This window comes from Pelobates fuscus, chromosome 3, assembly GCF_036172605.1.
Source record: "Pelobates fuscus isolate aPelFus1 chromosome 3, aPelFus1.pri, whole genome shotgun sequence".
Classification (NCBI taxonomy): domain Eukaryota; kingdom Metazoa; phylum Chordata; class Amphibia; order Anura; family Pelobatidae; genus Pelobates; species Pelobates fuscus.
In genome coordinates, this window is record NC_086319.1 from 378,988,883 (window position 1) to 379,004,186 (window position 15,304).

The 15,304-nt window shown below is 41.2% G+C and overlaps 1 protein-coding gene across 1 annotated transcript in view; it reads right to left on the minus strand.

Annotated features, from left to right (window-relative positions):
* The window catches only part of DOCK6 (dedicator of cytokinesis 6), a 149,799-nt gene extending 136,767 nt beyond the window's left edge, over positions 1-13,032 (minus strand). The window contains exon 1 of the mRNA XM_063446373.1: positions 12,928-13,032. Within this exon, the coding sequence (XP_063302443.1) occupies positions 12,928-12,968 (41 nt within the window). The 5' untranslated portion in view covers positions 12,969-13,032. The remainder of the gene's footprint in view (positions 1-12,927) is intronic.
* Between the last annotated feature and the right edge of the window lie 2,272 nt (positions 13,033-15,304).

Here is a 15,304-nt window from a genome sequence, read left to right on the forward strand (position 1 = left end):
GTGTTCATTATCAGTGTATAGATACTCTGATTATTATACAGCGCAGTGTGTTCATTGTCAGTGTATAGATATTCAGTATTATTATACAGTGTGTTCATTATCAGTGTATAGATACTCAGTATTATTATACAGCGCAGTGTGTTCATTATATATGTATAGATACCCAGTATCATTATACAGCACAGTGTGTTCATTATCAGTGTATAGATACTCAGTATTATTATACAGCGCAGTGTGTTCATTATCAGTGTATAGATACTTAGTATTATTATACAGCGCAGTGTGTTCATTATCAGTGTATAGATACTCAGGATCATTATACAGTGCAGTGTGTTCATTATCAGTGTATAGATACTCAGTATTATTATACAGTGCAGTGTGTTTGTTATCAGTGTATAGATACTCAGTATCATTATACAGCGCAGTGTATTCATTATCAGTGTATAGATACTCAGTATTATTATACGGCGCAGTGTGTTCATTATCAGTGTATAGATACTCAGGATCATTATACAGTGCAGTGTGTTCATTATCAGTGTATAGATACTCAGTATCATTATACAGCGCAGTGTGTTCATTATCAGTGTATAGATACTCACGATCATTATACAGTATTACCATTGTATTATAAAGTGTATTGTGTACATACTCTTTATCATTAAACAACACAGTGTAGGTACTCAGCACTAGTATTTAAAGCAGCATGTTGGTATCACATTGTAGGTAGAGGGTGACACATTAGACCGGTTGTGCTAGATTCTGACACAGACGCTGGGAGGAGACAGGACCATTCTGTTCGCACTCTGAATAATTTAGCTGAAGCTGGTTTGGCAATGCCAAGGTTTAGATACAGAGGGCTATACCCACAGACACTACATGAGTAACAACATGCAGTCAGGTAAACACAAAAATAGAATCCTGTCCTGCAGAGCTGACACTCTCTTATGGAGATGCGCAAGGAGAACAAACCTATTGCAATTCATAACAACAATATTAGAAAGCCACAGTTCGAAGAAAGTTGAGTAAGTCCAGAACTTACAAATACACAATTCAAAGACAAAAGAGACCACAGGGTGAAAACTATGTGGTCTGTCAAAGCGTAAATTCCCAGACAGGAGTTATATTGAGAGAGTAACCCTACTTGGCAGAGCTAACAACTCCGATCCAAAAGTAGGCACAAAAACGCTTACACAAACAGAATTTGCCTTACAGAGCTTACAATCTAATACACAGAGAGATGCAGATATAACAAAGGGAGAAGGGCAGTCACTTTAAATGTAAACCAGCAGAACTGGCCTCTGGTACACAAATGGTTAAATATCCTGCCATGCAGAGCAATACTTGCAGGATACAGAGCAAAGCTAGGTAAGTTGCAAGAGGTAGGTAAGTAATGCCGCTTCCTAAACTTTTACCTTGATGCAAAAAAAATGTTTTGTTTATTGCAAGTTTCTAAGGAATTTAATGCTTCAAGCTCCCAAGAACACATCATTCTTGCTCCTACATTTCTCTGTATGGCGATTATTTTACATATCAGGGATGCGCCATCTGCTGTAGAACTACAAATACCATGAGGCATTGTTCTCCAGCCTGTTCTATGCATAATTGTTCATCCATTACACAGGTTGATGGACACAGGAAAAAAATTTTATGTTATGTAAATAAAATGTAGAGTCACACGATTACAGTAGAGAGGGGAGAATTTGTAATACAGAGCTTGCGTTCTTGTACACAGATCTTACCTACAATATAGGTACAGTAATCATTAAGACAGGTGTCACAACATGCCCCGACATTACACCCTCTGATTCAACTGCCAAACCACCCATTTTATCAGAAGAAGCTATCACAAATATATTAAAATGTATTCTACTTACGAGAACACTATAGAGTTAGAAATACTTACTCTAACTACTTTGGTGGCCACCACCACATCATGAGGTTTTAAAAAGGTTAGTACTACTTCCCTTTACGCCCTCATTGCGCTGGTCTTGCCGTGCCCGCTCTGCTTTCCTGACTGTATCATGGTTTGTCTGACATAGTGTAGTAAAAAAAAAAAACTTGTTTTTTTTACAATCTTTATTGTCAGAGTTCGAATAAGGCAAGAAAGTTCACATTAAACACTAAAACTGGAAGTCTTGTGACTTCCCAAACATCTTGACGGGGTCAAGATGTTTATGCGATAGATATGCATCTGCTTTAAATTCTTGACTGGCAGGCCCAGGGCTGGACTACACATTGGGTAGACTTGGAACATGAATATTCGGGGGGCACAATGTCAGTTATGCATAATGCAACTCGCCCATTGATGGATCACCTTATATTGGAGATACTTTGTGGGAATGGTTAGAAGTAAATTCAGTCTGTTCTGTCCAGTTCAACTTTTCCCTAGTCCTATAACTCACATTTTTCTCCGGGGTTTAGACTAGAACACTGGAATTCTTGGGACAAGGGCCTGTGGTCCACTTGGCTTCATTAAGCTCTCCACTCACGGTTGGCCAGTTTGGATTTGATTGGTGGGAACCGGATGTTTACACTATTTGAACAATTCACTTACCATCAGATAAAAAAATATATATTACGGCAGAGAAATCACTTCTACATAGGGATTTGACAAATTTCTAAAACTCTTAGCATGCATGCAACCCCCTTGTGAAAGGGTATTTATATTCTGTAGAAGCTTCTGGTTATCCCCCCAATGGAGCCAGCTACTCTTAAATCCATTGAGCGCTGGAAAGATGATTTGGTGGTGCAATGGTTTAAGATTTGCACTTTTCTTCATTGTTCCTCTATAAGTTCCTCTGTTCAAGAAACAAATTATAAAATGTTGTTGTGGTGGTACTGTACACCTCATGGCCTCCACAGGATGTTCCTCAGTGTCCCCAACAAATGCTGGCAGGGTGGGCAGAGTGGTGCCACTCTACTCCATATCTGATGGGATTGCCAGCAAATCGAGTCGTTTTGGTTCCACATATATGAGACAATGGTCTCAATGGTGGGTCTATATTTATCCTTCCTTTTTTATCTATACCCTGTTTTTGAATCCTGTTAAAAATGTAGGTTTTGCCAATACCTGGGATTGGGCTTCCTTAGACTGGGACATACCTGCTCTGCAAATCAGATGTCCTCCGACAGCTATGGTAGGTCTCTCCCAATCCGATGATTCCCTTGCCAGACACAATAACGGTAGACGATGTTATGATGTCGGCAAAAATGCAGAAAATACACCTCTTTCTTACTTTATACAAGTCTTGGCCCGCATCTTGTGTGGACACCTGTACTTTGCCTACACAACATGGGATGACTTTCACTTTGGCCTCACAAGTGACACAGGCCTCTCAGAAGCCCTGGGAGCCTATATAAAGCCCTTGTGACCTCTCTTTAGTGCCCTATCATGGTTACTGTTAGCCAGACAGTGCGTTCCTTTATCCTGACTTGACTTTGTTTAATCGTTTATTCTGTATTCTGCTATCCATGACCCTTGCCTCTGCTACACTAATTTATCTGTCTGTCTCCTATCCTTTATCTGACTATTCTATATCCTATACCTCCTATATACACGTTAAAACTGGCCACTCTGAGGTCCGGTAATAAGTCTTTTCTGTGAAGAGGGTTCTACTTGTCTCAATGTTTGCGAGTTATGGTATCTGTTCATTACAGACTGGTATATATTACTCTTTTATTCCCTGGGGTGAGTTCATGATTGTATCTGACTCTGAAGTCCTTTTGACTGGACAGTTTATCTTTTGAATGTAAACATGTCAAATGATGCAAGGCTTCTTATATTTTCTAATTGCTTGTTTCATTTTGTTGTACTGTTAAAGGGACACTATAGTCACCTGAACAACTTTAGCTTAATTTAGCAGTTTTGGTGTATAGAACATGCCTCTGCAGCCTCACTGCTCAATCCTCTGCCATTTAGGAGTTAAATCCCTTTGTTTATGAACCCTAGTCACACCTCCCTGCATGTGACTTGCACAACCTTCCATAAACACTTCCTGTAAAGAGAGCCCTATTTAGGCTTTCTTTATTGCTAATTCTGTTTAATTAAGATTTTCTTATCCCCTGTTAATAGCTTGCTAGACCCTGCAAGAGCCTCCTGTATGTGATTAAAGTTCAATTTAGAGATTGAGATACAATTATTTAAGGTAAATTACATCTGTTTGAAAGTGAAACCAGTTTTTTTTTTCATGCAGGCGCTGTCAATCATAGCCAGGGGAGGTGTGGCTAGGGCTACATAAACAGAAACAAAGTGATTTAACTCCTAAATTACAGTGAATTAACCCCTTAACACCGCAGCCAAATGTACAAGTGAACGAAACAAAACGTAAACAAAACCTGGCATTTGCGCTATATGTCTGTCCAACCGTAATTCACCTCTTTCATATTAAATGCACCCCCCCTTATTATATATCATTTTATTCAGGGGAAACAGGGCTTTCATTTAATATCAAATATTTAGCTATGAAACATAATTTAATATGAAAAAAATGGGAGAAAATAAGATTTTTTTTGATTTTTTTCGTTCTTCATGACATTTTAACTGTCAATGTCATAATACTGTTTGCTTTTACTGCAATAAAATACACATATTTGTATTCAGCAAAGTCTCACGTGTAAAACAGTACCCCCTATGTACAGGTTTTATGGTGTTTTGGGAAGTTACAGGGTCAAATATAGCGTGTTACATTTGAAATTGAAATTCGCCAGATTGGTTACGTTGCCTTTGAGACTGTATAGTAGCCCAGGAAATAAATTTACACCCATAATGGCATACCATTTGCAATAGTAGACGACCCAAGGTATTGCAAATAAGCGATGTCCAGTCTTTTTTAGTAGCCATTTGGTCACAAACACTGGCCAAAGTTAGCGTTTGTATTTGTTTGTGTGTGAAAAATGCAAAAAACGCCAATTTTGGCCAGTGTTTGTGACTAAGTGGCTACTAAAAAAGACTGGACATACCCCATTTGCAATACCTTTGGTTGTCTACTATTGCAAATGGTATGCCATCATAGGGGTAATTTTCATTCTTGGGCTACCATAGGGTCATAAAGGCAACGTAAGCAATCTGGCGAATTTTAATGTGAAAAAAATTAAACACAAGCCTTATATTTGACGCTGTAATTTTTGAAAACACCATAAAACCTGTACATGAGGGGTACTGTTGTAATCAGGAGACTTCGCTGAACACAAATATTTGTGTTTCAAAACAGTAAAAAGTATTGCAGCAATAATATCGTCCCTGTAAGTGCTGTTTGTGCGTGAAAAATGCAAAAAACGTCACTTTTACTGGCGATATCATGGTTGTAATACATTTTACTGTTTTGAAACACTAATATTTGTGTTCAGCGAAGTCTCCCGAGTAAAACAGTACCCCCCATGTACAGGTTTTATGGTGTCTTGGAAAGTTATAGGGTTAAATATAGTGCTAGCAAATTAAATTCCCTATACTTTCGGCATGGGTGGTCAGGCAGGTCCCGCTAATTGTAATTAATTAGGATACCTAATTATGTAAAATTATTACATAAATATATGTGTAGAATTAATATATGTATATATATACATATGTGTATATATACGTATATATATATATATTTTTTTTTAATATTTTTATTTATATATAGGTATATATATAGTGATATATACGTATATATTTATGTATATAGATATATATATTATTTCGTTATAAGTGTATTTTGATATAAATATATATATATATTAATATCAGAATACAGTTAGAACGAAATAAAACACATCTATATATTTTTTAATATTTTATTTTTAATTATTTTTTTTATTTAATTTTTTTACGTATTTACATATTAATTTTTTTTATATTATTTATAAATATATATATAACAATAATTATATATATATTTAATCAGTATCAGTCTACGTGTAATTTGATATTAATATATATATATAATTATATATATATTAATATTAAAATACACCTAGACGGTGTATGTGTATGTGTGTATATGTGTATATATATACTTAGATCATATATATATAATATATATATATGATCTAAGTATATAATTTATTTATTTTTACACTGTTTTAAAACATTTTTATTTGATTTTCAGCCAGCAGGGGGACCAACTGTCATAACAGTTGGTCCCCCTGCTGGCAATGCAGCAGGCAGCTATACCGGCCATGTGATTGTGAGGTCCTCACAAGGACCTCACTCTCACATGGCCGGGAGGGCTCCTGGAGGGCGGACGTGCCGCGGGGGGCTCCCTGGGAGTCCCCCGAACCGCGATCGCCGGCGTGGGACCGCCAGCGACCGGGTAAGTTACTAAAAACCGGAGGGCGTACTATTACGTCCGGCGGCGTTTAGAGCCGCTTTTAAAAGGACGTAATAGTACGCCCTCCGGTCTTAAGGGGTTAAGCAGTGAAATTGCAGGGGAATGATCTATACACTAAAACTGCTTTATTTAGCTAAAGTAATTTAGGTGACTATAGTGTTCCTTTAACTATGTATTACTTACATATTGCAGATGATAAGAGGCTTACATAAAGATTATATAAAAAAAAAAAAAACCTGCATTGTACAAAGAAATTCCAAAAACATTCTCGTATTTATTGACTATTGGGAAAATATCAGTTTTACTTCTTACGGTTAGATATCCTATTTGGATGGGTAAAGATTAAACAACCTTACAAAGTCGCCAGCTATAGCAGAACAACAAACTACTGTAGGTTATCCCATACTGTGCCACTGGCAGCCATAGACATCCTGTCTAACATCAAATGTAAATAACTATAAAAAGAGATGTATGATACATTCAAGAACCCCGTAAAGACAGAGGCTCTGCTGAGATGCAACATGTTTGTGACCAAGATCTTTTTGGCCTTTTTTACCACAATGTCACCCTTTCTGTTAAGTGCACATATTACATTTTGTTTTTTTATGTCTTAAGTATGTCTTTCTTTTGATACCACTGTGTATACACAACACAATATTAAATATGAATAAAATATTTAAAGGGAACAAGTCACAGCTTACGTGGCCCTCCACTCCCCTGTCACGATCTAATTAAAAAGAGTTACTTCTGTAACATCCACCTCCGGTCCACTCGCATTCCTCCTCCGCTCGTTGTTGATTTGCCCTGCTCGAAGACACTTCCCCAAGCAGGTCAGATCCATGACGCAGAGGCTGTGCTTTGCTACCAGTATGCCGGCGTCTGAATGGAGTGACATCACATCACTGTTACTATACCGGCCATCGCTATCAACCTTATAGCCCGCCTAGGAATTACCATAGCAACCACAGCACATGGGTGGAGACCAGAGCACCCCCTCAATGTATAGATGGAATTTTAACAGGACACTGTAGGCACCCAGACCACGTCAGCTCATTGAAGTGGTCTGGGTGCCAACTCCCATCACCCTTAGCCCTGCAAGTGTAATTATTGCAGTTTTTATAAACTGCAATATTTACCATGCAGGGTTAAGTCCTCCTCTAATGGCTCTCTACCAGACAGCCACTACAGAGATTTCCGGCTTCTTAGCAGTCTGACCCAGGGTTAAAATATGTGGAACATGACACCCAGAACACTACATTGAGATGAAGTATTCTGGGTGCCTATAGTGTCCCTTTAATAATTCCTACATAACAAATGCAACTAAAGACAACTAACTCAAAAAAGGTTTACTAATTAATCCGGATTGTTAGAATGCCCAATATGTCTAGGATTTCAATTTTAGAAAGTTCTCAAAACAAATAATGCAAGGAATGAATTACAATTTTAAAGTTAAACTTTTGGCATGCTGAGATTACAACTTTTTTTCACTGAACAAAAATATCTATTAATAGAGAGTACATCCCCCAGGCTGTGAAACTAAGAGCATTTAAACAATTTTTATTTAACCATTTTATCGCGATTCTCGGTCAAAGTACTATTATTTTTTTTAGGTTTTTCAAACGTGATTTATTTTGGGGAAATCCATCGACTTCTCATGTCCCACTACTGTAAACATCCCACATTTCTATTTTGCTACGGTTCTCAAATACAATGATACCCCATTTCTATATACATGTATTCCTAGGGCTATAGTGTTCCTTTACAGAAAACAGCAGATAACATCGGACAGGGTTACATCTAATCCAACAAAATTATATCTCTGGCTACGCTTGAGCCTTCTTAAATAAAATTTACAGGGAAACCTGTTGCACCAGAGAGCTTTTTAAATTCATTAGTCTCCTACAGGAAGCACTGTCCATTTCTAGATGGGCAAAATATTACATATAAACACACCATCAATAAATATTAGCCTGCTGTAGAATAACGTCAAATTCATCATGGTGTAATAATGCTGGTTAATACAAGAGGAAGTAATTTCTTCTCCCAACACAATAACAGGACGTAGAAAAGGAGGTTAGAGGGGAAGAAGGGAAACGGGGGGAGGTGGGGAGTGTGGGATTTTAGGATTTTACTAGGATCACTGACATGTTAAGTAGAACACTGCCAAGACTCTTCGTTTTACAAAATGAAGGCACTAATTCGCTATCCACCTAATGCCTTGGTACATCTTATTACAACCTAAGTGCCTTATTACCCTGTAACATCTTATTACAGTAACTCGGCTCCTGAGTGCCTTATTACCTTGAAACATCTTATTACGGTAACCCGGCTCCTGAGTGCCTTATTAACCTGTAAAATCTTATTACAGTAACCCGGCTCCTGAGTGCATTATTACCCTGTGTAATATCTTATCACAGTAACCCGGCCCCTGAGCGCCTTGTTACCCTGTAACATCTTGTTACAGTAACCCGGCTCCTGAGTGCCTTATTACCCTGTAACGTCTTATCACAGTAACCCGGCTCCTGAGTGCCTTATTACCCCTGTAACATCTTATTACAGTAATCCGGCTCCTGAGTGCCTTATTACCTCTGTAACATCTTATTACAGTAACCAGGCTCCTGAGCGCCTTATTACCCTGTAACATCTTATTACAGTAACTCGGCTCCTGAGTGCCTTATTACCCTGTAACATCTTAATACAGTAACCCGGCTCCTGAGTGCCTTATTACACTGTAACATCTTATTACAGTAACCCGGCTCCTGAGTGCCTTATTACCCTGTAACATCTTATTACAGTAATCCGGTTCCTGAGTGCCTTATTACCCTGTAACATCTTATTACAGTAACCCGGCCCCTGAGCGCCTTATTACGCTGTAACATCTTATTACAGTAACCCGGCTCCTGAGTACCTAATTACCCTGTAACATCTTATTACAGTAACCCGGCTCCTTATTGCCTTATTAGCCCTACAGCATCTTATTACAGTAACACAGTGGAGTAGAGAAGAACAATACACTTGTGTTTTTTTGTTGTTGTTATACAGCTGTCTTTGAACAGATGGTAAGACAGCACGGGTGGATTTAGGGAAAAGAATAGCGGGGTCTGTTTGAATTAATTACTGAAACTTTAAACATGTGACAGGGAGATTGCGCAGAAATAAAGACTAGAATCCATGTATCCATCTACTTAAACCATATGAAGAACAATCACGAATGATACAGGAAGGAGAAGACTTGCATAGAAAGCTTGCAGTCATATTTAGGGCTTTACTGATAACGTATGCATTATGTATTTCTAACCCACCGTTATCAGCAGTCCTTACTATAACAGTAAATTAGATTTTGAAAAAGATTTTGCAACAAAATCTGGGGGAGGAGAGGGGCGCTGTGCCTGCCCCTACAGATCTGCCTACATTGCAACATTTTTAAATCAAGATTTATTTTTTATCACCACTATAACTACTTCAAAGCTGGTGTTACAGAGTACTTGACTGTCACAGGTTCTCCAAGTACTGGCCTGGCGTAATCCATAATTTAGACACGCAGGGATATCCACTACCACGTGAAGTGTTGAGAATTCCAATTAATTTAACTACATTTTATATTTGGGGCAGAAATATCATACCAAAAACATAGCTTGGAGAATGCTTCAAGTTTGGCCTAAAAGATGAAATCTACTTTGAATTTCCAACCATTTACACATTAGAAAGATAATTTTTACAATTTAGCCATTTTAGCCAGAAATTTACAATTCACTTGCGAACTCTTCAAATTCTCAGTTTAGTGAATAATGACATTACGTATAGAAAGAGGACATGGATAGGTGATAGGGGATACAGAGGAGTCACTATCATTATATCATCACAATACAAATTCATTTAAATCCACTATCACTTCTCTGTCACCTTTAGTGACTTTACTTTCTAGAATTGAGATATTAAAATACAACAAACTGCTAATACCACCTGTCATTGTGCCCCCTCCAAAAATAAATCAAAAGCATTAGAGTGGCCCATCAATCGAATATGGTCACCTGACTTTATAGAACTCACAACATTTTCAGAGAATTAGCTCTTAATAAAACGGTCACCTGGCACTGCGCTCCCACCATATAATATTGTCACTTGTTTCATCTGACAGTGTGCCCCTGTTGTACGTACCTACAATGTGTCACCTGCCTGTGTGTCTATGCTATATTTATTGTGACCTGCATTGTCTCTGATCCTGTAGTCACTTACCCTCCTATATATAATATTTGGAATTTTGTTCCCTCCTATATACAGAGTGATTGGTTAGTGTGCCCACCTCCTATATGTTATGCCACCTAGCAGTGTGAACCCCTCCTATATTTAATGTCACCTGGTAGTGTGCCCCCCCGTCCCCCCCGCCTCTCCCTCCCCTCCTAAATACAATGTCACCTGGCAGAGACCCCATAACTATACTGTCACTTGGCAGTGTAACCCCCTGCTATAGATCATCATCTGGTAGTGTGTCCTTCCTAAATATAATGCCACTTAGCAGTTTGTACCTTCCTAAACACATTGTCACTTGGAACGGTGTCTTACTATAATTATTGACACCTGGAAGTGCCCCCCCTCCTATACTTATTATAACCTGGCAGTGTTGTGCCCCTCCTATCCCCCCCCTCCTATACTTATTATAACCTGTCAGTGTGCCCCTCGCCCCCTCCTATACTTATTATAACCTGGCAGTGTGCTCCCACCCCACCATACTTATTATAGCCTGGCAGTGTTTGTCCCCTTATATACTTATAACCTTGTAGTGTGTCCCGTCCCCCCCCCCCCCCCCCCCCCCCCTTCCACCACCACACACACACTTATTATAATCTGGCAGTGTGTGTCCCCTTATATACTTATTATAACCTGGCAGTGTGTGTCCCCATATGTACTTATTATAACCTGGCAGTGTGTGTCCCCATATGTACTTATTATAACCTGGCAGTGTGTGTCCCCTTATGTACTTATTATAACCTGGCAGTGTGTGTCCCCTTATGTACTTATTATAACCTGGCAGTGTGTGTCCCCTTATGTACTTATTATAACCTGGCAGTGTGTGTCCCCTTATGTACTTATTATAACCTGGCAGTGTTGTGCCCCTCCTATCCCCCCCCTCCTATACTTATTATAACCTGTCAGTGTGCCCCTCGCCCCCTCCTATACTTATTATAACCTGGCAGTGTGCTCCCACCCCACCATACTTATTATAGCCTGGCAGTGTTTGTCCCCTTATATACTTATAACCTTGTAGTGTGTCCCGTCCCCCCCCCCCCCCCCCCCCCCTTCCACCACCACACACACACTTATTATAATCTGGCAGTGTGTGTCCCCTTATATACTTATTATAACCTGGCAGTGTGTGTCCCCATATGTACTTATTATAACCTGGCAGTGTGTGTCCCCATATGTACTTATTATAACCTGGCAGTGTGTGTCCCCTTATGTACTTATTATAACCTGGCAGTGTGTGTCCCCTTATGTACTTATTATAACCTGGCAGTGTGTGTCCCCTTATGTACTTATTATAACCTGGCAGTGTGTGTCCCCTTATGTACTTATTATAACCTGGCAGTGTGTGTCCCCTTATGTACTTATTATAACCTGGCAGTGTGTGTCCCCATATGTACTTATTATAACCTGGCAGTGTGTGTCCCCTTATGTACTTATTATAACCTGGCAGTGTGTGTCCCCTTATGTACTTATTATAACCTGGCAGTGTGTGTCCCCTTATGTACTTATTATAACCTGGCAGTGTGTGTCCCCTTATGTACTTATTATAACCTGGCAGTGTTGTGCCCCTCCTATCCCCCCCCTCCTATACTTATTATAACCTGTCAGTGTGCCCCTCGCCCCCTCCTATACTTATTATAACCTGGCAGTGTGCTCCCACCCCACCATACTTATTATAGCCTGGCAGTGTTTGTCCCCTTATATACTTATAACCTTGTAGTGTGTCCCGTCCCCCCCCCCCCCCCCCCCCCCCCTTCCACCACCACACACACACTTATTATAATCTGGCAGTGTGTGTCCCCTTATATACTTATTATAACCTGGCAGTGTGTGTCCCCATATGTACTTATTATAACCTGGCAGTGTGTGTCCCCATATGTACTTATTATAACCTGGCAGTGTGTGTCCCCTTATGTACTTATTATAACCTGGCAGTGTGTGTCCCCTTATGTACTTATTATAACCTGGCAGTGTGTGTCCCCTTATGTACTTATTATAACCTGGCAGTGTGTGTCCCCTTATGTACTTATTATAACCTGGCAGTGTGGCACCCCCCTCCTCCTATACTTACTATAACCTGGCAGTGTGCCCCCCTTCCTATACTTATTATAACCAAGTTTACTCCTGCCCCTATATACACTACTACCTGGCAGTTTGTCTCCACAATATGAATGTATTATCATATGTCAATATGCCCCCTCCTGGCAGTGCCCCCCCTATATATATATATATATATATATAACTTGTCAATGTGTCCCCTCCTAGATATATTGTCACCTGGCAGTTTCTCCCTAATGCCCCCCCTTTCCCCGTGTTGCCCCCCTTTCCCCGTGTTGCCCCCCTCCCCCCAGGCTGATCCCCCCCTTGGTGTCACCTGTTTATCTTTTGTGCGAAGGCCCTGCGCTCCGCCGCCATCGCTGCCCTGACCACGACTCCAACATGGACTGTGCCGGCTGGAAACTATTCCCTGAGCCGAGCAGCCCAGCCTGCCAGCACCGCCCCGGGGCCGCGTCCTACCGCTCCCTGTCCGCCCCCTGTCCGCCCCCGGCCCGCCTCGAACGGACCCGAACCCGCCCCGAACTCTGCCTCCAGCCAGCCTGCGTGCAAACAGCGACACCTAGCGGAGAGCTCGCTAACTGTCACTCAATATAATAATTCCATGTAGTGCTGACACCGTGAGGTGATATGTGGGTACTGCAGCACTCGGTAAGACATTCGTTTTGAACGATGCAAATTGGGCAAATTTGCCCCATTGCCCCTTTTGCCTTAATGCGAGTAAGGAATAGGTACAGCTCGATTTAAAGGGACACTATAGGCACCCAGGCCAATTCAGCTTATTGAAGTGGTCTAGGTGCAATGTGCAATGTCCCATGTCACTTGACCCTACAATGGTAATTACTGCAATTTCTGAGAATGGCGTAGCTCATTGTCTAAGAATAATCAGCTGTTTCTCATAGCCAATGAACTAACCTCAGATTGGCATTGGACATTTGTTGTTTGTTGGCATAAGCCATGGAGTACGCCAAATTAGCTGTCAAACAAGGGTCATGTCCTGGGGGGAAAAGTGTGGGCCCCCACCCAAGATCCATATTTCTCAGAAAATACAATGCAACATTTATTGTAAGGTGCCAGAAGTGAACAAGGTAGTAAATTTGTACCCCTGATTGTCTGTAATCTAACCCATTCCCAACTCCAATAGCTAGCATCCCATTACTACTAGTTATGGCTATGTGGCATTGCTAGCTAGCGAGTTGGGATTGGCCTGGACTACAGACAATGAGGGGTGCAAATGTACTACTTTGTTCACTTCACACGGACAGTGCCACGCCATACAAATACACCCTCGCCCCATGCATTCAAGCATATTGAACTGCCACACATATAACGCTGCATGCACGCACACTGGCCCCCCACATATTTGTTCATGTCAGGGCCACCATTTTCCTATGGGTGGAGAGGAATTTTCCTCCTCTCCACGGACTCCACCCATAGGAAAATGGTGGCCCTGAGATTAATAAAGTCCAACGGTGGCATAAAGGAGGCCAAATGGCACATTACTTTACATAACACATACTACATTAAATAATGACATGATCAAACTCCATTTGCTCACTCTCCTCTTGTTTGGCACTAACTCTTCAGAGGCAGGCCAGGTCGTGGGGTCCACTTGGTGAGGACTCACGTGGCAGTGGCACAGTGGCAGTGTGGCTGCAGTCAGAAAGTGCTGGGTCAATTAATTTTTTTTCCAGGCAAATGGCAATGGTGAGTGAGCCTGCTAGCTGCTAGGCCCCACCGTCTGGTCTGGGGCTGGGCCTTCAAACTCTCCCAGCCATTCTCCTGTCTCCATGTTAGTGTCCTGTCTCCCAGTCCCGCCTAAGCCAGTATCGTACTGAATGCTGGGTCGGCTGGGGGCTGCCTAGCTACATGTGCAGCCACACTTCTTGCGTCCAGGGCCGGTACAAGGATTTTTTACTACACAGGCGAAGATGCATTTTGCCGCTGCCACATCCCCCCCAACTCTACTCCCTATAGTGCTTTATATTCCATTTTTAGAATGTCCTACCCCCATTCCCCCTTTGTGTGTCTTACACCTCCCTGCTGTATTTTGTCCCATGTGTGTCTCTTACAACCCCTCTTGTTGTACTTTTACTTCCTCCAGCCCCATTGTCTGTCTCTTTCCCCCCCGCCCCCCTCCCCCCCCAGCCATTTTGTGTGTCTTTCGTCCCCCAGCTCCTTTGTGTGGCTCTTTTTACAAGCACATTTCTGCTGCTTTTTTCCCCTAGTCCCTTTGTGCTTATTTCTCCACCTCAGCCCCTCTGTGTGTCTCTTTGTGCCCCGTGCCCCTCTGTATGTCTCTTTGTGCCCCCCAGGCCTCCTGTGCCTTTCAATATCCCTCCTGTGCCTTTCATTGTTCCCCTCCTGTACCTTTTATTGTCCCCCCTCCTGTACCTTTTATTTTTCCCCTCCTTCCCTCCTGAACCTTTCATAATCCTCATCCCCTCCTGTGCCTTTCAATGTTCCCCTTCCTGTATCTTTTATTGTCCACCTCCCCATCTGTCCCTTTCATTGTCCTCTTTCTTCTTCTGTATGTTTCATAGTCCCCTCTCCCATTCTGTACCTATTATTGTTTCCCCTCTCCCCCTCTGTACCTTTTATTCTCCCCCCTACCCTCTTGTACCTGTTATTGCCCCCCTCCCTTCCTGTACCTATTATTGTCCCCCTCCTCTCTTGTACCAGTTATTGTTCCGCCT